The 13,817-nt window shown below is 42.2% G+C and overlaps 1 protein-coding gene across 1 annotated transcript in view; it reads right to left on the bottom strand.

Annotated features, from left to right (window-relative positions):
- Positions 1–13,817, bottom strand: part of ANKRD13A (ankyrin repeat domain 13A) — a 40,110-nt gene that overhangs the window by 13,783 nt on the left and 12,510 nt on the right. The window contains exons 2-6 of the mRNA XM_032602626.1: positions 7,465–7,597; positions 6,530–6,654; positions 4,338–4,383; positions 2,464–2,607; positions 1,587–1,776 (exon numbers count right to left, since the gene is read on the bottom strand). Of these exons, the coding sequence (XP_032458517.1) occupies positions 1,587–1,776; positions 2,464–2,607; positions 4,338–4,383; positions 6,530–6,654; positions 7,465–7,597 (638 nt within the window). The remainder of the gene's footprint in view (positions 1–1,586; positions 1,777–2,463; positions 2,608–4,337; positions 4,384–6,529; positions 6,655–7,464; positions 7,598–13,817) is intronic.

Genomic DNA, 13,817 nt, shown 5'->3' with positions numbered 1-13,817 from the left:
TCAGCAACTCTCTGATGCTTGCAAAATGAGGGTTAGCCTGAACCATCTGAAAACCCCGGGACCACAGGAATACAAAATGTAACTCAGTACAAATGGAAGGGGGGCTGTCTACCCTCCGCTGGGTAACAGCCAGTAACCATCACAATTCTCTGTAAATTACACTTCAGAGCAAACAATGACGCTACAACTCTGCTGCTAAACTAGGGGGAACGGTGGCTCCTCTCATGACATCTGAGATTTCATCTCGAGATTGCCTTTTTTCTTTTCAGCTGAGGAAAACAGGAACCTGAAGATGAGGCCGCTTGCTCAGAGCTGCACAGTTAGCAGCCCTGCCGAGGGTGCCAGGTTCCTCCAGCCCTCGGCTCCCCCGTCTTCCAGCTTTATGAGCAGAGCCCTAGGCTGGCGTGCCCTCCCGGCCTGCAGAGGCAAATGCTGAAGCCTGGAGATGTTTTCCCGAGACCCTTCCAGGTAGAGCCACGGTCAGTCCCTAAACCTTGCTGTCCCTGGAAGACAGCGGCTGTCACCTGGTGAGGCCGGCTCGAGGAGGCTGGCGACAGGGGACTGACCCTGCCTCAGGGGGTGTCACTCCCAAAGCAGCAGCATACCTGGCATTTTCTCTTCTGCTACCAACAAATACCCTAATTCCACAGCTTGATCTAAATTAGGGGAAAGGGGCACTTAAACCTTATGTTTGATTAAACCGAAGACTCTCAGTTTTATTAATAAATTTTATACTGGAAACAAAGAAGAAAAAGAAAAGATAGAACAGTCAGTATATTCATTAAGAGAAAAGAAAGCCTAAATCCAGAAGAATAGTGTCCATGTCAGCTCAGGCTACGTCCGCTGCTTTGGTTTACAGAGAGCTGGATGTGACATCCTAGGCAAACACTCAGGGCTCTTACAGAATCCCTCAGTTCGGTGTGTTCTACGGTAGAAGCACTCAGGCCAACAGCTATGACAGCCTCCACCCCCTTACAAAGGCCCTCCCCGCCTCGGCTCTGCCCACAGGCAGAGGCCCAGAAATGGTGTTCTCACCTGGGTTAACCGAGGCACAGACCTCCCCAGAGGTTTCTCCAGATAAAGTCTGGAATAAAACTGAAACCCCTCCAGACTCTTGCTCTAAACTATTAGGCCTCATGGGGAAGCAGGAGGTGGATGAGGGGGAGAACCACATTGAATTGTATGATAAGTGTGTATTTGACTGACTAATATCAGTATAACCACACTCAGTACTGGACCCATTCTACCTCGGAAACTCAAAGCTCCATGATTTGGGACTAGGGAGTCTTGTGGATTGCCAAACACAGAAATAAAATTCAAGTAAAATCCATCAGAAAAGGGCCCATAAAAGAACATGAAGACATTTCTCCAAGACTTAACCAATGTGCCATAAAAATGATACATGGTGGAGGATGTCAGCTGTGGTTTGTTTGGTTAGAGCAGAGATCAACTTTAAAACCCACTAGTGTTTCTTACACCATATTAGAAAAATCCCAATCCACCCATACTTTCCAATTAATATATACGTGGCACTAAAGATAGCAGTAAAGGGATTAGACGTGAAAATGCAGAACCTAAATCCATACCTTTCAAAAGCAATGTTTTTAGTATCAAGGCTGGTGTTAATGACTGGGCTTGTGAGCCGCCTCTCAACCTCCCTGCCTTTTGGCTTCATCAAGTCCAGAGTGAGGCGCTCCATTTCCTGGGAAAGGTCAAAGTGTTCAGTGGTGACCACTTTGTCATCGTGGTTGACTTCCATTAACTCTGCCCAGTTGTCTGCTCACGGAAAGAAGGGCATAACTAAGCACAGCGTAAGTAAGATGCAAAACCCAAGAAGCTCTGTATGTTAAACTGCATCATCTTTCAAACACACCCCATCCCCCCCCACCCCCTGGTGCTATCTGATAAAACCTAAAGACTATTGATTATCGATTACCTATTTGCCCAGGAATGATCTGGCCAACTTTCCATAACTCAGAGGAGGCTCTGGGCCATCTTCCCCAAAGATGCAGACTTTTTAAATAACTTGTATTTTTTGTTAGCAACACATTTCATCTGTGTACTACTTCTTTAAGTATATGATTACCTAATTAATATAAATTATTTATGCACAATACTGGGTTAGCCACACCATTTCTCACCCTCCATTAGGGGACCATGCCTGATTATGGAGGCAATATAAAGAGACACAAGACAGAGTCTTGCACTCAGAGGTTTAGGAACATCATACGTCAAGAGGGTAACAGTGCTGGGTGGTAAATGGTATGTGCAAGAGAACTATCCAGATAAGAAATAAGATACAGGAATTGAGAGTTGAATAACTAATAAGAATAACGGCAACAACAACAAAACATGCCCCAGAGACAGGCACGGAAAAGGCACATAAGTGTGAATACATTTTGATGGTTAAAAAATCACTCAGAACTTAGGAAGAGCAGTGATTACTAAAACAGAACCACTCACCTTCTCCCTTAAAGATAAAACTCCGCCTCCCTCTTATCCAGCTCATGTTCTCAAATCCCAGCAATGTGATATCCACACGCAGTTTGGCACCACTTTTCCAAATGCGACAGACATCATTCGGGCATATTCTGGAAACCAAGGGCACTGGAGAAGAGAAGTGTACTACTGAGAAAAGCCCGAGGGCCAAGCAGAACAGCCAGGCCCCAGAAATCAGGATTCTGACTTTAATGAAAGGACAGGAGTGGCAAGATGGCGTCGGTCATACAGAACTGGGCTTGACTCCCACACTTACAATACAAGGAGTCATTCTTAAAATATAAAAATGGACTTTCTGTTCTACAGCTGTTTATAAAACTGCAGATCTATGTCTTGTCCAGAGAAAACGCTAAATCAATTTCCCAAGAGTATTCTCAATCCCGAATGAACCCCTCTCACTGACTACCATCAGGGCTAGAGTGCATCCATCTGGCTGTCCTTATCCACATATGCTACACTCGCCATCTGGCTGAGGCCCCCCTATACTGTCAGGCCCACCATTCAAGATATCAAATGTCTAAAATATGCTACTTTTTTAACAAAAACTGAGATCAGAGTGGTTATTTGCATTAAAAAGAACTCAGTTTCACAGAAGAAGCTGAAGTTCTGTTCTTTCACATACTTTTTACTTCATTTAAATGTTTTATTATAAATATGACTTCTTGCCTGAAAGGGAAGTCTGGAAGTGAAAACAGCTGAAAATCTGGGAGTTAGAAACTGTCATTAACTGATCTACAAGAAACAGAAGTAGAACATCTAGGAAAATTACTGTCAGTCAATTTGCCTTACATAAGATTTTGGAGAAATACATCCATTTTGTTAAAAACAAGCTATTCCAATATTCATCTCATCTTCTTCCTTAGAAAAACAAGTTTAGGACTTCCCTGGTGGCGCATTGGTTAAGAATCCACCTGCCAGTGCAGGGGACACGGGTTCGAGCCCTGGTCCGGGACGATCCCACATGCTACAGAGCAACTAAGCCTGTGCACCACAACTACTGAGCCTGTGCTCTAGAGCCCACGAGCCACAACTACTGAAGCCCGCGTGCCTAGAGTCCATGCTCCACAACAAGAAAAGCCACCGCAATGAGAAGCCCGTGCACCACAACGAAGAGCAGCCCCCACTCGCCGCAACTAGAGAAAGCCCGTGCGCAGCAACGAAGACCCAACACAGCCAAAAATAAATAAATAATTAATTTTTTAAAAAAAGAAAAGAGAAACAAGTTTAAAAGGATCGCGTTGAACTCCACAAGGAGATGAGTAACTGATTTATGATAAACCTTACTAAGATTTTAGCCATTTAAAGTGAGATATTAAAAAACGAATAATATAGGGCTTCCCCGGTGGCGCAGTGGTTGAGGGTCTGCCTGCCGATGCAGGGGACACGGGTTCGTGCCCCGGTCTGGGAGGATCCCACATGCCATGGGGCGGCTGGGCCCGTGGGCCATGGCCGCTGAGCCTGCGCGTCCGGAGCCTGTGCTCTGCAGCGGGAGAGGCCGCAGCAGTGAGAGGCCCGCGTACCACAAAAAAAAAAAACAAAAAAAAAAACAAATAATATAGATAAATGTCAGCGATAACTGATAAAAGGAAGAGACAAAATTGTCTATATATTGTACTGATGAATGCTTGGGAGAAAAAGTCTTATGCACGTGGTAAAAGTTTGGAAGGAACACACCTAAAGCATCAACAACAGTTGTGTTTATGTGGGACTGTGGGTGACTGTCTTCCCTTACTCTCATCTATTCATTTTCTAGATTAAAAAAAATACATATAACTTTTATAAAAAGTTATATAAGCCTATATTCAAGCTAAATAAATTTCAAGCCCACAGCCACTCACCCCAGCTGGTGAATTCCCACTTCATCTGCACGTAGAAATCTGGAGCCTGAAGGACAAAGGTTTAAAATAAATTACCCCTTACAGCGGAAACTAACACAACATTGTAAATCAACTATACTCCAATTAAAATTAATTTTTAAAAAATAAAATAAAAAATGAAATAAATTACCCTTGGTACCATTAACTAAACACAAACACAGTAAGGTTTACTAGGGGTGTTTAAAAGGGAGAGCGAGAAAGAACAGAGAAGAAGAAACATAAATCGCAAACCCATCACACTAAATCCTTATTTTATGTTCAGGCTGTTATTTTATCTTAATATAAAATATGTCTAGACAGTTAATAAAGTTAACTGCAAGTGACAAGGTTGGAGGGAGATAAAGTCAAAGTTGATTTAGGGGCTCAACCGTGTTCCTAACAGTAATGGCCCATGAGCCAGGAGGATGGGCTCAAGCACCACCACACGATATGGGTCACAGGCTGGTCTAAGCAGAGAAGAGGGAGCACGGACCCCATCTGTTCTACGGGGAACTTGACTGTGAAAGGCTTTGTGTGCTGGGAAGTGCTTGGTGTTTATCGGACCACTCTGAAACCAAGAGGCTGCAAGACATCACTGCCCCCAGAAAGTTGAGTTTTCCCTCCAGAAGACTTTTGCCCCACTTTCCTCTTAAAGTTTTAGGATTTGGCTTTTTGAGGTTTCACACCACCACAGCAGGCCTGTTTAGGATGATTTTCTGACCTACCATGAATTCCTACAGAAGGTTCTTGGAGAGCTACTTAAGAAATCCAACAGTTAGCATGAAGGAAGAAAAATGCCAGAAATTCCAGGTGTTTTTCTGCTCAAGAAAAACCAGATTCCAATGATGGGTGAAGACACTCCGAGGGGCAATGGATAAGAAATGTGGACACGTAACAAGGAGACACTGTTGAAAGACAAGCCGTCATGCATGGCCTCTGGTGCCACCAAGCACCATGTTATTTGTGGGCTGTCTATAACCTCCAGCAGAGAATACCACTCAGTGCAGTTCACTGCTATGGATCAATACGGGTAAAAAACAGAAAGTCTTTTATACTGAATTTTTTAAGTGTGGGTGACTCCATGTTAAATAAGTCATTTTCTGCTTTGTCAAATGGACAAATGATGTTTTTAGTTCCTCCTACAGTGAGTTAGATAAGAAAACAAATCTATGTGATCTTTATGCACTCAAACACACATCTATTTTAAAAACAATGGATACAACAATTTCATACTTCATGGACGGTTTTTTTTGTAGTATGTGTAAAATGAATGTCTTAGGCAGGATTTAGCTTGTGTCACAGCAATTTTTAAGAGGAGTGCTCAGATAACAAGCAGTGATTGTCTCACAGCAAAGTTATTCCTTTTCTCAACAGAATTGTTAATTTTTCTCAAGAAATGTGGAAAGCCGATTTATCTAGCAAATATCTTTGGAAATACTTGGGGAGCTCACTTCTGTGTTTAAACTGAGAATAAACAACATGAAAATTGAACCGCTGGTACTTTCTCGTCTCCTGCTGCCTCGGGAATATTGCATATAGTTAACCAATAAGACAGTTATTGCAAGTGACAAAGGTTATCTGAAGAATGGTAACCACCATCCAAAACAATCCAAGAACCTAGAAGTAAAGTCTTTTAAGAAAATTCTCTGTCACAGAGCCCATACATCATTCACAAGAGAGAGAAACTGCCCCAAAGCCAATAACTATAAATAAATTAAGGGAATGGATTAGAAGTCACAAAATACAAATGGCTAAAAGTGACAGGGGTGTCAAGAAGAGCTGCACACAGACTTCTGAGCCTCAGCAGGCCCTGAAAATCCCCATAAAGTCACAATGTTCATTACAATTTCCCCAAGATGACCTGAGCTCGGGATGCTACTTGTAAGAAAACAGGCAGCTAGACAAATTAATTGCTTGATGTCCATTTGTCTTTAGTTCTAATTTTTAAGTAACACTTAAAAGAGTAAGTCTTAATGACCCGGAAACGTAATTTGTGAAAGACTTCATACATTTAACAAGTTGGAAAAGCAAGGAATAATGCATTTGGTATTCAATACATCGTATTCATGACTCATAAAACTCTTTAGGAAGGCGCACAAGGATGTCAAACTGTGTCTGCAGCTGCTGTGTCAGCATTTAACTCCAATGATGGCACTGTCAATTTTTATGGCTACCTCGAGAATTTTCTGGAGCAGCTCGGGAACTCCCTCGAGGGCCATGGATGTGTTGTGGAAGTCCCGATGCTGAAGGACTGTGTACACCATCTCGGGATCACCAGTGCTCACAGCCTCGTGCAAAACTGGAAGGCACAAAAGTGAAATTTGACCCCCCTGTATTCTCACACTTTCTGACAAATTCCAAAGCCACTATGAAAAGTATCTAACTGGATCAAAGGCCAATATTCTCTTCAAAGTGGGACCCAGGCTGCAGCCCCCCCTGATCGTTATGACCATGACTACTTACTTCTAGCCCTTACCTGACTGAGAAGAGAAGAGAACATAGCACTCTTAGCCTCTTGAGCAAACCCTACCATCGTTCCCTTTCCCCGCTTTCTTACCACTGGCTCTGAAATACTGACAGTGTCTTCAGAGCTGGCTTTCACTGTGTGATCACATAACTGTGGAGATGGGCAGGTAGGGTTTGTGTTGTGTATATCCTTGCTCAGTCAACTCAAAATTACTCTGAGAGTAATTTTGAGAGTATGAGAGTGTGCAAAACAAGTGAAGTGCCAGGATTTCACTGGAAAATACTACTACTTTCAGCTATAATTTTTTTGATTTTGTCTATCCTCATGGACTCGCTAGAGTTACCACCACATTCCTCAGGGGAAATCCGGCCTCTACACTCATGTCCGATGCACATAGAGCCACTTTCTGGATAAGGAGTCACCCTCTACCCAGGGCTCTTGGCCCAGGACATAATTCGGACCACTGTGCTGCAGACAAGCCAGCAGCATCCGAGGCTCTCATCTTCTCGCCCAGCCCCAGGTTCCAAGAGAGAAAGAGTCTTAAGATAAAGATGACTTGGGACAATAAGGATTGAAACTGGCCTTTGTTCAGAAAGAGAAAACAAAATGAAAGGCTTTAAATTATTTTACAAGTATACTTGCCTGTCCATCCCTCGCGATTTTCTTTTGTAACGTCTGCTTTATGTCGGAGCAAGACTCTAGCAGATTCCAAATGTCCCAAAGAAACAGCAAGATGCAATAAGGTTCGACCTCGCGGATCCAGAGCCTCCACATTCTGTAAAGTAAACACTGGCATTTATATAATTGGATATATTACATAAAAACGTGGAAAGGAGTTTGAGAGATAATATTCAGTATAAAAATTTAAAATAGGAGGGTCGGGGCTTCCCTGGTGGAGCAGTGGTTGACAGTCCGCCTGCCGATGCAGGGGATATGGGTTCGTGCGCCGGTCCGGGAAGATCCCACATGCCGCAGAGCGGCTGGGCCCGTGAGCCATGGCCACTGGGCCTGCGCGCCCGGAGCCTGTGCTCCGCAACGGGAGAGGCAACGGGAGAGACCACAGCAGTGAGAGGCCCGCATACCGCAAAAAAAACAAACAAACAAACAAATAAATAAATAAATAAAATAGGAGGGTCTGGGAGAACCCTGTTGACATAGCGTCACACAGAAGGGATTTGGTGTGTTCACAGTGGTGGCAGTAGAATCTCTCTGACACATCTGGGCCAAAAAGCATCTGGGCTACTGAGACAGGACTCCCCATTCTCCTGCAAAAGTAAGCCCAGGAGGCTTGAGACAGTACCCTCAATGTGCTGTGGATGGTAAATGTCATTTAATCCTAAGACAGTTCAGAATTAAATATGAGAAAGATGAAATACACCAAATCCACAGTATTCATTTTTGTGTTAACTTTAGTAGTATTCTGTGTAATATGGCATTTTCAATGTTTGTAAGATTTGGATAATGTATTAGAGAATATGACAAATTAGCCTGTGATTCTAATGTAAGATATACCATTGAATAATTGATTTTGGACTCGTATTAGAGATTTTTACTAGTGTGCAAATAATATTAAAAAAGAGGAGGACTGGTTCAAGATAGCAGAGTAGAAGGATGTGTGCTCACTCCCTCTTGCGAGAGCACCGGAATCACAACTAACTGCTGAACAATCATCGACAGGAGGACACTGGAACTCACCAAAAAAGAAACCCCACATCCAGAGACAAAGGAGAAGCCACAATGAGATGGTAGGAGGGGCACAATCACGATAAAATCAAATCCCATAACCACTGGGTGGGTAACGCAAAACTTGGAGAACACTTATACCACAGAAGTCCACCCACTGGAGTGAAGGTTCTGAGTCCCATGTCAGGCTTCCCAATCTGGGGGTCTGGCAACTGGAGGAGGAATTCCTAGAGAATCAGACTTTGAAGGCTAGCAGGATTTGACTGCAGGACTTCAACAGGACTGCAGGAAACAGAGACTCCACTCTTGGAGGGCACATACAAAGTAGTGTGAGCAGTGGGACCCAGGGGAAGGAGCACTGACCCCATAGGAGACTAAATCAGACCTACCTGCTAGTGTTGGAGGGTCTCCTGCAAAGGCGGGACAGAGGTGGCTGTGGCTCACCATGGGGACAAGGACACTGGCAGCAAAAGTTCTGGGAAGTACTCCTTGGCGTGAGCCCTCCCAGAGTCCACCACTAGCCCCAGCAAAGAGCCCAGTAGGCTCCAGTGCTGGGTTGCCTCAGGCCAAACAACCAACATGAGGGAACTCAGCCCCACCCATCAGCAGACAAGCAGATTAAAGTTTTACTGAGCTCTGCCCACCAGGGCAACACCCAGCTCCACCCACCACCAGTCCCTCTGATCAGGAACCTTGTACAAGCCTCTTAGATAGCCTCATCCACCAGAGGGCAGACAGCAGAAGCAAGAAGAACTACAATTCTGCAGCCTGTGGAAGGAAAACCACATTCACAGAAAGACAGACAAAATGAAAAGGCAGAGGACTTTGTACCAGATGAAGGAACAAGATAAAACCCCAGAAAAACAACTAAATGAAGTGGAGATAGGCAACCTTCCAGAGAAAGAACTCAGAATAATGATAGTGAAGATGATCCAGGACCTTGGAAAAAGAATGGAGGCAAAGATCGAGAAGATGCAAGAAATGTTTAACAAAGACCTAGAAGAATTAAAGAACAAACACTAAAGAACAAACAAACAGAGATGAACAATCCAATAACTGAAATGAAAAATACACCAGAAGGAATCAATAGCAGAATAAATGAGGCAGAAGAACGGATAAGTGACCTGGAAGACAGAATGGTGGAATTCACTGCTGCAGAACAGAATGGAGAAAAAAGATTGAAAAGAAATGAAGACAGCCTAAGAGACCTCTGTGATAACATTAAACGCAACAACATTCGCATTATAGGGGTCCCAGGAGGAGAAGTGAGAGAGAAAGGACCCGAGAAAATATTTGAAGAGATTATAGTCGAAAACTTCCCTAACATGGGAGAGGAAATAGCCACCCAAGTCCAGGAAGCGCAGAGTCCCATACAGGATAAACCCAAGGAGAGACATGCTGAGACACATAGTAATCAAACTGACAAAAATTAAAGACAAAGAAAATTATTGAAAGCAACAAGGGAAAAATGACAAATAACATACAAGGGAACTCCCATAAGGTTAACAGCTGATTTCTCAGCAGAAACGCTACAAGTCAGAAGGGAGTGGCATGATATATTTGAAGTGATGAAAGGGAAGACACTACAACCAAGATTACTCTAGCCGGCAAGGATCTCATTCAGATTCAACAGAGAAATCAAAAGCCTTACAGACAAGCAAAAGCTAAGAGAATTCAGCACCACCAAACCAGCTCTACAGCAAACGCTAAAGGAACTTCTCTAAGTGGGAAACACAAGAAAGGAAAAGGACCTACAAAAACAAACCCAAAACAATTAAGAAAATGGTAATAGGAATATACATATTGATAATTACCTTAAACGTGAATGGATTAAAATGCTCCAACCAAAAGACACAGGCTTACTGAATGGATACAAAAACAAGACCCACATATATGCTGTCTACAAGAGACCCACTTCAGACCTAGGGACACATACAGACTGAAAGTGAGAGGATGGAAAAACATATTCCATGCAAATGGAAATCAAAAGAAAGCTGGAGTAGCAATACTCGTATCAGATAAAATAGACTTTAAAGAATGTTACAAGAGACAAGGAAGGACACTACATAATGATCAGGGATCAATCCAAGAAGATATAACAATTATACATATATATGCACCCAACACAGGAGCACCTCAATACATAAGGCAACTAACAGCTATAAAAGAGGAAATTGACAGTAACACAATAATAGTGGGGAACTTAACACCTCACTTACACAATGGACAGATCATACAGACAGAAAATTAATAAAGAAACACAAGCTTTAAATGACACAACAGACCAGATAGAATTAATTGATATTTATAGGAAATTCCACCCAAAAACAACAAATTACACTTTCTTCTCAAGTGCGCACAGAACATTCTCCAGGATTGATCACATTTCGGGTCACAAATCAAGCCTCGGTAAATTTAAGAAAATTGAAAGCATATCAAGCATCTTTTCCGACCACAATGCTATGAGATTAAAATACATCACAGGGAAAAAAATGTAAAAACACAAACACATGGAGGCTAAACAATACGTTACTAAATAACCAAGAGATCACTGAAGAAATCAAAGAGGAAATAAAAAAATACCTAGAGACAAATTACAACAAAACACCATGATCCAAACCTGTGGGATGCAACAAAAGCAGTTCTAAGTGGGAAGGTTTATAGCAATACAAGCCTACCTGAAGAAACAAGAAAATCTCAAATAAACAATCTAAAACTTACACCTAAAGGAATTAGAGAAAGAAGAACAAACAAAACCCAAAGTTAGCAGAAGGAAAGAAATCATAAAGATCACAGCAGAAATAAATGAAATACAAACAAAGAAAACAACAGCAAATATCAATAAAACTAAAAGCTGGTTCTTTGAGAAGATAAACAAAACTGATAAACCTTTAGCCAGACTCATCAAGAAAAAGAGGGAGAGAACTCGTATCAATAAAGTAAGAAATGAAAAAGGAGAAGTTACAACAGACACTGCAGAAATACAAAGCATCATAAGGGACTACTACAAGCAACTCTATGCCAATAAAATGGACAACCTGGAAGAAATGGACAAATTCTTAGAAAGGTATAAACTTCCAAGACTGAAACAGGAAGAAACAGAAAATATGAACAGACCAATCACAAGGAATGAAATTGAAACTGTGATTAAAAATCTTCCAACAAACAAAAGTCCAGGACCAGTTGGCTTCCCAGGTGAATTCTATCAAACATTTAGAGAAGAGGTAACACCCATCCTTCTCAAACTCTTCCAAAAAACTGCAGAGGAAGGAACACTCCCAAACTCATTCTATGAGGCCACCATCACCCTGATACCAAAACCAAAGATACTACAAAAAAAGAAAATTACAGACCAATATCACTGATGAATGTAGATGCAAAAATCCTCAACAAAATACTAGCAAACAAAATCCAACAACACATTAAAAGGATCATACACCATGATCAAGTGGGATTTATCCCAGGGATACAAGGATTCTTCAATATATGCAAATCAATCAATGTGACACACCATATTAACAAAGTGAAGAAGAAAAACCATATGATCATCTCAATAGATGCAGAAAAAGCTTTTGACAAAACTCAACACCGATTTATGATAAAAACTCTCCAGAAAGTGGGCATAGAGGGAACCTACCTCAACATAATAAAGGCCATATACGACAAACCCACAGCAAACATCATTTTCAATGGTGAAAAACTGAAAGCATTTCCTCTAAGATCAGGAACAAGACAAGGATGTCCACTCTCACCACTATTATTCAACATAGTTTGGGAAGTCCTAGCCATGGCAATCAGAGAAGAAAAAGAAATAAAAGGAATACAAATTGGAAAAGAAGAAGTAAAACTGTCACTGTTTGCAGATGACATGATACTATACATAGAGAATTATAAAGATGCAACCAGAAAACTACTAGGCTAATCAATGAATTTGGTAAAGTTGCAGGATACAAAATTAATGCACAGAAATCTCTTTCATTCCTATATACTAACAATGAAAGGTCAGAAAGAGAAATTAAGGAAACAATCCCATTCACCATTGCAATAAAAAGAATAAAATACCTAGGAATAGGGCTTCCCTGGTGGTGCAGTGGTTCAGAGTCCGCCTGCTGATGCAGGGGACACGGGTTCGTGCCCCGGTCCGGGAAGATCCCACATGCCGCGGAGTGGCTGGGCCCATGAGCCATGGCCGCTGAGCCTGCACGTCCAGAGCCTGTGCTCCACAACAGGAGATGCCACAACAGTGAGAGGCCCGCGTACCGCAAAAAAAAAAAAACAAAAAAAAAAAACCTAGGAATAAACCTACCTAAGGAGGTAAAAGACCTGTACTCAGGGCTTCCCTGGTGGCACAGTGATTAAGAATCCACCTGCCAATGCAGGGGACACGGGTTCAAACCCTGGTCCGGGAAGATCCCACATGCTGCAGAGCAACTAAGCCCGTACACCACAACTACTGAGCCTGCACTCTAGAGCCTGCGTGCCACAACTACTGAGCCCGCGTGCCACAACTACTGAAGCCCGCACGCCTAGAGCCCATGCCCTGCAACAAGAGAAGCCGCCACAATGAGAAGCCTGCACACCACAACGAAGAGTAGCCCCTGCTCGACGCAACTAAAGAAAGCCCACGCACAGCAATGAAGACCCAACACGGCCATAAATAAATAAATAAATAAGAAAATCTTTACTCAGAAAACTATAAAACACTGATGAAAGAAATCAAAGATGACACAAACAGATGGAGAGATATACCATGTTCTTGGATTTCAAGAATCAATATTGTGAAAATGACTAAACTACCCAAAGCAATCTACAGATTCAATGCAATCCCTATCAAATTACCAGTGGCATTTTTTACAGAGCTAGAACAAAAAATCTTAAAACTTGTATGGAGACACAAAAGACCCCGAATAGCCAAAGCAGTCTTGATGGAAAAAAATGGAGCTGGAGGAATCAGACTCCCTGACCTCAGACTATACTACAAAGCTACAGTAATCAAGACAATATGGTACTGGCACAAAAACAGAAATACAGATCAATGGAACAGGATAGAAAGCCGAGATAAACCCACGCACCTATGGTCAACTAATCTATGACAAAGGACACAAGGATATACAATGGAGAAAAGACAGTCTCTTCAGTAAGTGGTGCTGGGAAAACTAGACAGCTACATGTAAAAGAATGAAATAAGAACACTCCCTAACACCATACACAAAAATACACACAAAATCCATACACAAAATGGATTAGAGACCTAAATGTAAGACCAGACACTATAAAACTCTTAGAGGAAAACATAGGAAGAACACTCTTTG

This window comes from Phocoena sinus, chromosome 14, assembly GCF_008692025.1.
Source record: "Phocoena sinus isolate mPhoSin1 chromosome 14, mPhoSin1.pri, whole genome shotgun sequence".
Lineage (NCBI taxonomy): Eukaryota > Metazoa > Chordata > Mammalia > Artiodactyla > Phocoenidae > Phocoena > Phocoena sinus.
Note: the sequence above shows the minus strand (reverse complement) of the source record. Positions and strands in the feature narration are given on the sequence as shown.